The sequence below is a fragment of the Plectropomus leopardus genome, chromosome 17, assembly GCF_026936395.1.
Source record: "Plectropomus leopardus strain MGB_pleo_1.0 chromosome 17, ASM2693639v1, whole genome shotgun sequence".
NCBI lineage: Eukaryota > Metazoa > Chordata > Actinopteri > Perciformes > Serranidae > Plectropomus > Plectropomus leopardus.
Genome location: NC_142192.1, coordinates 14,890,011 through 14,903,622, shown reverse-complemented (window position 1 = coordinate 14,903,622; position 13,612 = coordinate 14,890,011). Strand labels below are relative to the sequence as shown.

Sequence of the window (13,612 nt, the reverse complement as noted above, 5' to 3'; positions counted from 1 at the left end):
ATGCAACAGAAACAAGCCCAGGGTTTTACCAAAGCTGAACATTTTCAACTCCTGGCACCCAGAAAAAAAAAAGAGAGGCCAAACCCGAAGCTCGCAGATGCTTAGTGCCTTTTTACGCTGCTGGCATTTACCAGTGCTGTTGCAAATGACTAAAAATATGCTCACTTCTGGAAAAAATACTCCCAGGTTAAATACACTCAGCACACTGTGGCTGATTTAGTTAAACTAGAGATAACATGCAGATTTTTCCCTCCCATTGACCAATCAACTGGTTATAAGTAAGTAAATTCAAGTTGACCAAGATTTTCTTTGGAATACTGCAGCCCTTTAAAGTACACCTGTAGATGCCAAAGATCAAGATAATTCACTCAGGAATTGGTGGAGACCAAAACTGGAGCTATAAGAGTCAAAATTGGTCTTACATTTGTTAGATGACCAGAGGCACAAGTCCAAATACATACTTATGTTGCTGTGTATGTGCTGGATATGTAAAGTAACCACTAACTAACAGCCAAAAAAATATTTTCAAAACATGATCATATTGTAGCGCTAACTCCTGTCCATTGCACCCCAGTCAGTATAGCAAAAAATAATAAATGCTGCTTTAATGATCCCATTCATCTTTTTCAGAACTCATTTACATTAAGGCACATCACGTTACATCAACAGTCACCTTTCTTATGCAACATTACCTTCAGCAGGACGTCCACATAAACATTATGCTGCGACATTATTTCCCTGATGTCCCATTTAACTCCTGCCATCATGAGCAACATCTGTTCGTAGTCGATGGCCTTGGCAGCAACAATCCAGTATATTGGTTTTCGAAGTTCACTGGCTGTAGACACCGTCTGACAGAGGGAGAGGAGAATGCATGTATGGGAATTATATTCATCGTGTTTTTGAATGTTATGTATGCAGTAAAGACTTTAAGAGGCAGACATGAAGTCAAGGTCTCTGTGGCGTTTGGCTCTGAATGTCAACAACTGCACAGTATTTCCAAGAGTGAAATCAGGACACAACAATCATTTGATGTTTGGGGAAAAACAGGCCTGTCTGTATACCTGAACATTTCAAATGTCAAGTGGACAAAAAATAAAGACAAGACTGTGGGAAGAGTTGCCGGCATGGTTATGGGTGACAGCAAATTTTCTCTCTCTCTCTTTGTTGATTGCGAACTGACTGAAATGCTTGGGTGCAGTTACATGATAATTTGTCTCTATGAAGAAGCAGGCTTTTAAAGAAAACCAAAAGGCACTGTGATGGCTCCACAAAACATTGAATAAAAGTGGAATATTTTTTAGAGCACATCAAATGAAAGATACTGTGCATATTACAAGATGTTTTAATTACTGAACGAACAGTTGAAAGAACATCATAAGCATCAAATATTGATTTCAAATTCGATAAAAACTGATGAATACTGTTTGTTTAGTCCATGAAAGCCAAAGAGGCAGGAACATGACAAGCTTGCAAAGTAATTAGACATTGGTTGATATATTCATTTGGACAGTAATGTATTTTTTCAATAAATGATAATGAAGTGTTTGGTACTGCTGTAATCATATGTTTGGTATCACCCACCTGTAACAGACAGTGACGACATGATTAACAATTACTGTGATAACACAGACGTTAGAGAGCAGGTGCAAGCCTACCTGGGAATAAAACTGCTGCAGGAAGGGCTTCTTGGCTGCAGGCATCATTGTGTCCAGGTGGGACTGGAGGGATTCAAACTGTTCAGCCAGAAACACGCTGAGAAAAAAAACACCAAAAAAACAGAGACATCCTTTGAATTTGGCACAGTGGTGGCTTAATAATGTCTGAAAAACATGGCATGGCACATGAAATCAAAATTACTACATGCTGTTTTTGGGGTTTTTTTGTTACTCATGAGTAATAATAATAACAATAAACTTTATTTTTATAGCACCATTCATTCAGTTACAAAATAAAATCAAATAAAGAGGAATTTATTTTTGATAAAATTTTGGTTTAAGGTCCTGAATCGGAGCAATTCACAATTAGAGACTAAACTTCCGAAGCTACCTCTGCTAATGTGAAAATGTAAATAGCTAAAAATACTCATTTGCATAACCCTAGACACAATTTGGCACAAACATGTACATTTTCTGTGAACTGCAGATGCTGCACTTCTACAAGTCTTCTTTCAATATAATTACTTGCTGCACTGATTTAACAACTACACCACTCTTCACTGTTGCAACAATCTATTTTCTCCCCTGATCATTACAGTTTGAAAGCAAGTTATGCTTTTCCTTATGTTCTGTCATATATATTATTTTACAATGATGGATGTTCATTTTAAAATTGGCGAACATGTACAAGTAATCCCCGTGAGCTTCCCTGTGAATATTCTTTTTTTTAATTTTTTTCTACTTTAAAAACAAACTGAGCTTAGCTGGTGACAGATTTCTTTATATGGTCATCTGCTACAGGTACACTACTGCAAGTGACCATATTACATGGCTTATACTCCTACATGTAGCTACATGCTAACATCAGGAAAACATGTAATCTTGATTGCTGAGGTTGTTAATTTATCCCCGATTTCAGATGATATTCCTGTTGGAACATGTCTGGTTGTGTTTAGAAGCTTTTAAAGGTGATTTTCTACTGCAGAAAGTGTCACTAAACACCATTACAGGCATACAGGCATGGCGCAGGGATGGTGAGATATGGAAGACCCCGAAATGCTGACCAATAAGAGCAGACTGAATTTTTCCCAGGAGGGGGTTTAAAGAGACAGGTGCTGAAACTGTGTCTCAGGCAGGGTGATTACAGGATTACAGGACAGACAGTATGTGAAAAATAAAGCTTTGATATAAAAAAAAAAGTCAAACAGACTCCAGTGTTGCCGCAGGATTAATTATCATCTACTACCTGAACTCTACACTTAACATCTAAATCAACCTCTGATTTCCAGTCTCACCTCACAAAGAAAGGTAGCATCTATGGCCAACAAATCTGGCTGTAGTTTATTGTTTTTTTTCCTACAATTAATAGATTTTGATAATCTCTGAAAAGTACTGAGACCATGTGAAGAAGAAAGAAAAAATATTATGCAAAGCAAAATCAATGCAGACAAAACTAATACCCTCATTTCACTGTGACTGAATAAAGACCTTTTAACTCATGCTGATCGATGGGTTGGAGTTTTATCATAAACAAAATGAAAAACCTGAGGGAGCAGGATTGACTTTAACGTTGAATATGCTTAAGCATCCTTATGCTTTAAGCTTGACTGTTGCAGTACAGCGCGGCTCACACTGATTTCTTTACAGTTCCAAGTCAACAACAATACCACCAACGATTGGTTGGAGCAATTTCAAAGCAGAAAACAACTTAACAAGGCTTGAGCCTCCGCATATCGTGCTGCCCCTTGAACCCAATTCTGTTTTAAACTCTCTCAGTAGCCAAGTGAAAAACGATGTCATCCTCAGACTCATAGGCTGCTGCTACCCTGTCACTCGAGCATCTATCTTCCTGCTCCTTAATCAGCTGATAAACAATCTGAGCAACAAGATTTTTTTCAGTTTTTATTCAAATAGGAGCACTTATGTTTATTTAAAAAGTTGGGATATATGATCCGAAAACATGAATCAAAGGTATGGCTGCATCATTTACTTAAAAGGTGTAAGATACGCAAGTTATGCACAAAAATATAGTTTAAAAAAACCACAAGTTACACAGTCTCACAGTCACTTTTGGCACCAAAAACCAAATGATGATGACAGCCAAAATACCAAACTCAAGGCTTCACAACAGGAGTCAAGAAACTGACAGTAAATTTCGATTGTATGGACCCTGTAGCAGACCTGTCAAATGCTGCTCCCTATTTCTTTGGGCGATGTGACCAGGAGTTACACACTGCACCTTGAATCATTCTGGTGTCTAATCAGCAGCTCATTTTCTCAACATTTCTTTCTTAACTTTTTATGACCACTAATGTTTTGACTAATGTTTTACTGACTCTCAGTGTTTTTTCACAGCTGAAAGCATTACATTTTGGATGCGTGAGGATTTCCAAGTTAGTATGTTTTCTTAAACAGTCTCTGCTTTTGTAATTGTCCTTTTTTAAGGGGAGATGAGTGAAAACAGAAAATTGTGAGCCTTAAGGTTTACAATCACTGCATGTCTGATTTATTCATTAATTTTGAATTTTCAGATCTGGCCGCACTGATGCTCCATGAACTTTGAGAGGATGCTGCGCGACAGTGAATACCGGTTACCCCGACAGATATCTTGTTTATTAAAAGTAATCAATATTAATCAGTGCTGTCTAGTTAACACTAAATCTGAAAGCACTACATTAAACACAGCCGGCAGCCCATAAATGAGCACAGTGGACGTATTTTTTTCATGGTGCAGAGAAAATCACATTAAGGTTAGCTTGAACAGCTTGTGTTTACCTCTGCAACATGGCGCAGTCTGTTAAAAAACACAAAACAAAGCACACCCTGCTGTTCACACTTATCTGCAGGATTTTCCAAATAGAGCAGTGGTGGTAGGTGCCACAGCCACGGAGAAAAATTTTTATTGATCATTTTCATGACATTAAATTCATGCCAATTAACCACAATGTCAGATACTTTAGGCTAATCAGTTAAGTTCATAACAACTCAAAAAGATGGCAAAACAAATCCTTTTAGTAAGTATATTTTATTTAAGTGTCTTTTAGTGGTTCTTTAAATAAAATATAACAAAAATAAAAATATACTAATTTATATCTAAAGTCCCCAAAATGTGAACTATCCCTTTAAAAAGAAAACGAACAACAGTTCAAATCAAGCCTTTCAACATATGGCCCTGAAAGTCTTATTCTTGAGTATTTTTTTTTTAAATTTCGCAAGAAATAAGACAAAAAAGTTGTAAACATTGCTGCTTGTGGAAGCCTCTGTCAAAGAACTCGGGAGTCAAAATTTGAGACACACAAAATCTGTGCATCATTATGACCACCTGTGGCCAAAATAGGTAAAAATTATCACATTTTCTTTACCATTTGTGCAATTTGTACTCGTACTCTTTGTACTGGACTCCTCCTAGTCTCTCACTGCACTCTGCTGCTCCTCTCCGCCAATGGCCCCTCCATTCTCTTGAAGTTGAGCAGCAATATTTTCAGACCTAATAAATTTATTATTTTACTTCAAGACAACGCCTGACACCGCTCTTCGGACTAGAGGGAATTTCCACAAGGAAAATTAAGGTTTACTGGAGGGTAGGAAGTGGTGAAGTTTATTTTGTTTTGTTTGTTTTGTTCTGTAACAGGCACGACAACAGTGTCGCAATGGACAACTGCGGTCACTGCATTTAAGAAAAAACTGCTGAAGATGTGGAATGATTATATTGCATAAACTTTCGCTGATATTGACTTTTCAAGTGGTGGCAGCCTGGAAATCGGCGGTGGCTACCGCCACCAAAATTAATATGCATGAAAAAACCTGATCTGATCACGCTTGTATAAAAATGACACCTGAACAACAGCAAAAGGGGCTCCCTACAGACCTCTAATTTCTCATTTCATGCCTCATTGGTTTGTCCGTGGTTTAAAATGGCCTATGCTTAAGATGTCAGAGGTGCTCACAACACAGTAAGCTTCCTTTTCTAATAACACCCTGCAAAAAGAAAGACCTTTTGTGCAGTGGTGCCCAGAATAGGTCTGACTTCTTTCTCCCCAGGGGATCTTTTCCTTTCAAACTTTACCCAAGAAATGTCTTCACCCTGGCACTTTCTTTTACTTTCATTATTCTTCCGAGCTTGTTGGCTAACTCTGATACATGAAAAAGTTTGTGTGAGAGAGTGTAAGCCTATTCAGCATTTTTTGCAGCGGTGTCATTGAGCCCTTGGTTTCCAGACTTTCATTATAAAGCACTCGTACAATGCAGACTTGTCAGGGTCCAAGAGTTGCCACGCTGACAATAGTTTAACCTAATTATGTATGAGGGCGCCTTTTTGTTATGTGTGTGGATATAATAGACAAAGATAAAGAAGGAGAACAGAACAACATAGGCAGAGCAAGAAAATAAAGCACTGAGTCACTGATTGTAAAAGTTTAACACAAATTGTACATTGTAGAGAGAAAGCTAAGAATTCTAATTAGGGGTAAAATAAGTATCTCTTTCTTTCTACATCAATAATCCTTTTTTCTTTTCAATATAATAAGGTTATTGACACAGAAACACACACTGAATGTAGTGTGAATCTTTGATGGCCACGCTGTGTAATACCGCCTAATGACATTATGTCCACCTTGAGGCGAGGCAGTAAGCGAGAATCGGCCTCTTTAATTTGATAAAAGTAAATGCTTTGATGAACAAAACTGCCAAGTTACATCACAACGCCAGGACACACAAGTGATGATTTGAAACAAGTACTGCTGTTGTAACCATCTCCCCCATACCAGAGGAATAGAGACCAACAACACTGTGTGCAGTATTAAAGGAATACATCGCCCACAAAATGATCAACTGGATACTTGTTACTCATCACATGCTATGTTTAATCTGTGAAGAGAACTGTTTTTTGGTTTGTTTGCACGCCTCCATGGTGAACAAAAAAAAAATGTTTAACAACAGAAAAACTACATCAAAACATCTGTTTACAACTCTCATACAGGCCCTTCAGTATGATTCAAATCTCATTATCCAGTTGTAGCTCAGTATCCCCAAACACGTGCATTTTTGCTTAAATATTATTATTTAAAAATTTTCCATAGAAACAGTCTTATGCAAAGGCCCACACTTGCCCAGACACACTGCTCATATATAGAACTGTTTTGAATAGTAAGATTTTAGTAAAATGCACGTTTTGGGAAGTACTGAGCAGAAGATGAGACTTGGATTCTACTGCATTAATTTGTGTGAGTCCATAAATTGATGTTTTGATACAGTTTTGCTGTTGTTTATGGCGGCACCTATGACTTCAATTCATCAAGCACTTTCTACATTTTTGTAATCTTTGTTCACGATGGAGGTATGTGCTTCAACGTAACACACTGTGAGCGACTGACATGCAAATGACAAATGATCATTTTGTGGGTGTATTATTTCTTTAAGGTGTAATTACACTGCATACTTTATAATAACTTTAATTGTTGCACGGTTTATGTTTACTCAAGTGTTGTGCCAAAAGTACTCACAGGGACTCAGTGGCCACCACCCTCTGTGCCAGCCCATAAAGAGTCCCGCTGTTAGTGAGGACCACCAGTTGGCTGAGATGAGGGCTGGGCACTTTCTCCTTCCTGTCCTCTGCTGCACTGTGGACGCCTGCATTCTCCCCTACTGCCTCCTGGAAGACACACAAGTGGAAAGGGCAAGTTAGCATGCTGAATCCAAAATATGTATTCTGAAATATTTGTGTTTTTAACGCTGTATAATCTACATATTTTCTGTATGTTCTGGTTGTATTTTAGTGAAGAGATTACTGAGAAATAAATATTTATTATCATTATAACCTTATGAAAATAGCAAACTTTAAGGCAGCCTAAGACTTTTGCACAGTGCTGTAATTGCATGAGGTGCTTGGACGATTGCATACTTGCTTAAACATCTACTATTATAATTAAAAGCAGCATGCGCACATGCAATAAACAGGGATTAGAGTTAGCAAAAGTACTGAGAAATAATTTAAATTTCAGTGTTAATCTCTTATGGTTTCTGAGGAGGTGCTGCTGCTGCGGAGCATTGTCCCACTGTACCGTTATTTTAACAGCTGACCTGACATTACAGATATATCACTTGCAAAAATGAAGATAAAATGTAGATGTATACTGGTAGGTAAGCAAAATCTGAAATTCAATCAACCTTGTGGAACTCAGTTAGATCCAAAGCACACACACTCTAAAATTCTGCTGACCGGACACTCCTCAACAGCGAAGCATTTATCTTTCCTTTTGATATATTCCACTACACCCTTCTATCCAGCAAATCTTTTATCCCTTCATTTTAAAAAACAATTGAAAAAGAAAAAGAGAGATTTCAACAAGTCCATTCCCATTAATCACAATAACCTGTATCTGCATGCAAAGCCACTGGGATTTCATACAGGAGGTTAGTTCATATTATTTTCTATGAAGGCATGATGAATCACAAGGCATGTAGAGCTCTGCACCCTGCAGCTGTAACACCCCCTGAAACAGCCTCAAATCAATAGCAATCACACAGGTAATGAATGAATGGGAGCTATTAATGCTGTGCCATACCATCCCCTTACATCCCCTTTGCAGTTTGGGTCTAATATTGTGTACCAGCACCATTATTTCAGGCGACCAGTGGACCAGCAACTAGAAAGTAAGATATCTTTTGTAAAACATAAGTGGTGTCCACAGTTTTAAGAAGATAAAATCTTATGTTTCTTTAACAGCAATTCATTTACTTTATATATCTATATATATAAATAACAGCCTTGCACACAGAACAAATATGCACAGTATGCAGCCATGTGGATTAATGGTTCTGCTAGATGAGACCTCCCACTGTATGTGAAAACTGTAACCTCTCCACAACCTCTGAGTTATCTCCCGACATTCAATCAAACCTTCACTGATGCAAAAACTATTATCAGTCAGAGATAAAATGTTATCACATTCAGAAGATTAACACTTGAATTATACTAGTTTTACAGCTTAGGGAATCTAATGGCTTCCATGTGGAGGCTGCAATATATCTCCCCTAGAGTAGTTTTCTGCAAATATAAATGCTGTTTCTATTTAACAGTCAGAAACAGGAATAAAATAAGGCATGAAATGGAATATAACACTCCTTAGTGCAGATAGCAAACTCACATATTTTAAGTGTTGAATAAGTTAATTATGAATAAGTTTCTCAACTTTACATTTAAAAGGATTTTTCTTTCTGTTTTTTAAACCAGAATTCACATTCAGTTACACATTTTAAATATGATTTGTTCCCCTTTCTGAATCATAACAGCAAACTTCCCTCTTCTTATGCAACCAGAATTCAAAGGACGGGACAAAAAGTACACATTGATCTTTTGTCTACTGCGGCCTTTCTCTCCTTGGCATTGAAGAGGCTGCAAAGCATTCACAGCACAACCTCTTGTCTGCAACAAAGCATCCACACCTTGGCCTGAGTTCTGCTGAACTTGCTGAAAGTAAAGTTATTCTGGGCAAAGGGAGAACAATTAAAGCTCCAAACTAAAGATGCACTGTGATAAATTTTATTTATTTATTTTGTAAATGAATTTATTTAATCATCAAACTGTACACAGATGTCTAATTAAATACTTTGGAGAATTTACAAATGCTGCCTTTTTAACTCTTCAAAACATGACCAAATTTGCTTGACTTCATCCAAAAACATGGAAAGAGGCAATGAGCAACTTAATAAAAAATGACCCAAAAATTGGCAAGAAATTGCTAAAAAGCTGCATGAATATAACCTGGAACGAAGAAAAAAAAAAGTTAAAAAAGCAAAACAAAAATACAGGTAAATGACCTGGGGAAAAAATATTTTAAATGTATTATTATAATAATTACAGCTATTGTTTGGATATTTTCCATGTTTTTTTTTTTTTTTAAAATATGTATCATTTCTAATAATCTCTCTGCCTCTCTCTTTTTTTTTCATCTTTTACAAATTTTCTTGAATTTTGCATGACAATCTTTTTTCTTGCCAAATTGCAGTTTGCCTTTTTCCCAATAGTTTTTGAAGAAATCAAACCAATTTGTTTCAGGAGTTTAAATGCTTGTGAGAGGCATCTGGATGCAGCACAAGAACACTGATGTCAATCCAGGGTTGAAAGGGTTAAGACAGTATGCATTATGCATGTTAACAAGTTTATTTTGAAGAATGCACTGCTAAATCCATATCTGTCTCTCTGATAATGACATTCAAATTCTGAGGCCTGAAATGCTTCGTCAGGATTATTATTGAGATTGTTATGTTGAAAATGATCAATTGCTAGTTTTCCCGTATTCTACAACATCAGCATTTCAACAGACTTCATTTTCTGTAATTTCCTCCAGTCCTCTAGAAATTCTTAATAGTTTTGTTAACATCTTAACATAAGTACTGAGTGGCCGAACACATCTGAAGCTAAGACAGTGTCACTGATCACTGAGAGGAGTTAAAGACGGACAGTCCCCAACGCTTCACAGCACATAAACATGACAAACAGTGCAGTGGTTATGGAGTTAATCCAGAAAGACCATTAGCACTCAACTGCAACAAGTGATTTAAGATTTGGACCATGATAAAAGCTATTGAACAGCGGCTGGTGGCCTTTTGAACGGATGCCGTGCCAGATCAACCAATACACAAACACAAGAGCACGCAATATATCGTAAACAAGTGCAGACAAATAAAACATTACTGTTGTTGCTGTCCTTTTTGTAGTTCTAAAATAGTTAAGTAATGCAACATTGGACACGTCAGATGAAACCATCACTTGTACTGCAGATCGGGTGGGGGAAAAATCCATTGTTAGAAGCATCTGAGAGATTACATCTTGATGGAAAAACCCAATTTGGGACAATATTATCTCCTGTAACAAAGACTGGGCTATGGGCTCCGTACGGCTGAACCAGTTGGACGGTAAAACATAATGGGCGTAAACAGACTGTGTTCACAGTCTAAGCAAGACTAATCTATGAGTTTTGGTGAAGATGGCTGAGTGTGAGCAACTGCAATCCCTTTTTAAACAGAGATTCCAAAAACAAAACGACAGCATAACGCTGCCCCAATGTGTGTGATTTCAGAAAGCACGCTGGTGTCAGTTTAAACAGATGTTGAAGCATTTTTGTTACTACCTCTGCTGCTGGCATAATAGTGGAACAACAATGCCAACTTACTCCCTGCCAACTTATTTCAAAAATAGGACCAAAAATATTTTTCTACCTTGCCCATCTTTCACAATTTTTTTTCCAACATATAAGATTCAAACTCTATTCAAACATATTTCAACTTTCCCCATAATGTGTTTAAGGACAGAGGAAAATTTGAAAATTTAAAAAAAGTTTTTTTACAGTTTCTGAAATAAATCAATAAATAAATAAATAAAATATCTTTTCAAAATTTGGCCAGTATATTAAAAGAAAAGATAAACATTTTATGATTTTTGTTAAAAATAAATTTTAGGGAAAAAGAAAAAACAAACAAAGAGAAAATCGACAATTTTTTAAAAACATTTTCTATAACAATTAAAAAAATAAATGAAATAATAATCACCAAAAAGTTTTAATAAAGACTTTTTTTTTTTTAAACCCACAGGCGAATGGAGGGTTTGGAGGACATGTTACCAAAATGTTGTTAAATGTCTCCACTTATTAAAGCTACGTTATGTTGTCAGCTATAGAAAATACATTGACCGTAAGTTATATTAATGTAATTTAATGTATTACACACAACACATTTCTATGATTTTTCCAAAACTTTCAGTGATTTTTTCCAGGCCTGGATAATGTGATTGTGAAATTCCAGGCCTTTTCCAGGTTTTCCATGACTCAACAGCAAAGTAAAATTCTGGCCAGTGTTTCTGCATTGTCCAGGCTGTATGGGCCTGTAGATGGATACTATCCAGCCACCACTCCCACACCATATTCATAAAAGACAATGGATTTAAATTAATCTGTTTATTTTGATTAAACACTGCTGAAAAGTAGCAAGTAGTTACACAGTGAAACTCCAGATGTATTACATTTTTGCATCTCTTTTGTGAGGTGCCTCAAGATTCCTACCCCTATTTCAAATGTATCTCTTTTTTATTTCTGCTGGTTTACAACCTTCTAAATTCAAAAGCCATGTTTTTGAATAGTTTCTCTTTTTAAATCAGCTTCTGTTGACAAAATGCACTCCAGGGAACCTCGCAAAAAAAAAATTACGAGTTTTAATATCATTTCTATGTACATGGTTGCTTTAGGTGGTTTTTCATTGGAACCCAGGTTACAAGTTATGTAACACCCATCATCAGGTTTAAGAAATAGTTGTTATGACATAACATATTTGTTCTCCCCCTCTCATCCCTTTTTTCCACTACAAATGCTGCTGAGCACAAATTTGCATTTCTTGTCAGTGTCTTCTCTTTCTAACATGACAGCATGTTCCCTGTAATTCTGCGGTATTAAACTTCTATTACTGGGCTGCATTATGAAAGTCATGCTGGTAGTTGCATATTCTCCTTTGAATTAAACTAATCAATTAAACTCTGGTTGCATTAGTCTGACATTACAGCGAGGTCTGTTTTGGTCTATTTTTAATCTCTCCACACGAGGCTTGGTCTTTCATTGACTGTGCCCCTGCAGCATAAACACTTTATGCAAAAAAGGAGAAAAAAGCTTCCGAGACTGTCGGGAGAAATGTCTGGTTTCTTTTCCGAATGCATAAAACTCTGCAGGGATTCTTCAGGTAAAAGGCTAGACTGAATACAAAAGGTGATTTTTTTTTTTTAATAAAGAAGAAGAAAACCAAACAAACATCTGTGCCATTTGGGGATTTTGCGCATCTACTGTTCCAATTCTGCAGCAAGAAACACATTTTAGAGAAAAGATAAAACACAGTTTTATCTTTGTTTGGGGTGACGTGCTAAGCGGACGCCCTGAGTGCTTATTTCATGTTTATTAGTTTACTAGATGCTTGATCTGCTATCATTTTATACTCAAAATGGCAAAACATGATTTGACAGGATATCATTAAAATCATTTCCCATTTTTGTTGCCCTTTGGTTCCCCTGAATATTAAGATACACTTTAAAGATAAACATGCAAACATACTGAGACATCTAGCATATTAACATAATAGATACAAATACTTTCATATAACTATAATGCTTCTGCCTATTTTAATCTACAAATAAATGTAAGAGATGCTCAGATGGGGAAACCTATTTTTTTCCATAAATTAATTCCAAAAAAGACAGAATAAACTTCTCTGATTAAATTTTATGGCAATTGTGACTCAATAAAAGTAATCTTTGTGGTTGTTGGTGCCAAAATGCAGCTAATTGAATCTTTACATTCATCAGAAAACAGGTAAAAAGATGAATTAAATAATATGTTCTAAAAATAGCTTCACACATAAGGATATCCGTCGTGACAGACAAACTGTAATCAACCATAGTGTAACTTGTCTTTTATTTGATATCCTGAAAGCAACCACTGCGCAAACAATTGTGTTTTCTCTTTTCACAAACCTCGATGAAAATGACAAATGACTTCAGCAAAATAAAAGTAAACTAACTCCATGTGCCTGCTGCATTTCCAAGTACGTGGAGAAGAAGAATGCCATATTGGACAGATTAAGCATCAGCGATAGATTTTTCAAAGTGACTGAAAGGCCTGAAAACTGGGGGATGAGGCAGCCCTTTCCATACAGCATGACTTATAGTGAAGAGGTCATACGTTATGTGATTTACACCCTGCAGCTGCTGGAGATATTTAGGAGGAGTTTAAACCTTAACAGCCGTTTCTCTGCTGTCCTGCTGAGATAAATATTGAAATAGCTTTTCCAATGTGGAGTGTGGTATATGTGTTACAAACAGTAGCCAATACAGACTGATGATCATTGGTCCACAGTGATTTCCAATACATGTTACTGAACAATTTCTGACATGTTCATGGATAAAAAAATTCAAAAAT

The 13,612-nt window shown here is 36.5% G+C and overlaps 1 protein-coding gene across 2 annotated transcripts in view; it reads right to left on the bottom strand.

Moving 5' to 3' along the window:
* The window catches only part of vps50 (VPS50 EARP/GARPII complex subunit), a 135,118-nt gene that overhangs the window by 12,879 nt on the left and 108,627 nt on the right, over positions 1–13,612 (bottom strand). For both annotated transcript variants that reach the window (XM_088090168.1, XM_042506207.2), the window contains 3 exons: positions 7,160–7,308; positions 1,659–1,755; positions 693–851 (listed from right to left, as the gene is read on the bottom strand). In XM_088090168.1, the coding sequence (XP_087946294.1) occupies positions 693–851; positions 1,659–1,755; positions 7,160–7,308 (405 nt within the window). The remainder of the gene's footprint in view (positions 1–692; positions 852–1,658; positions 1,756–7,159; positions 7,309–13,612) is intronic.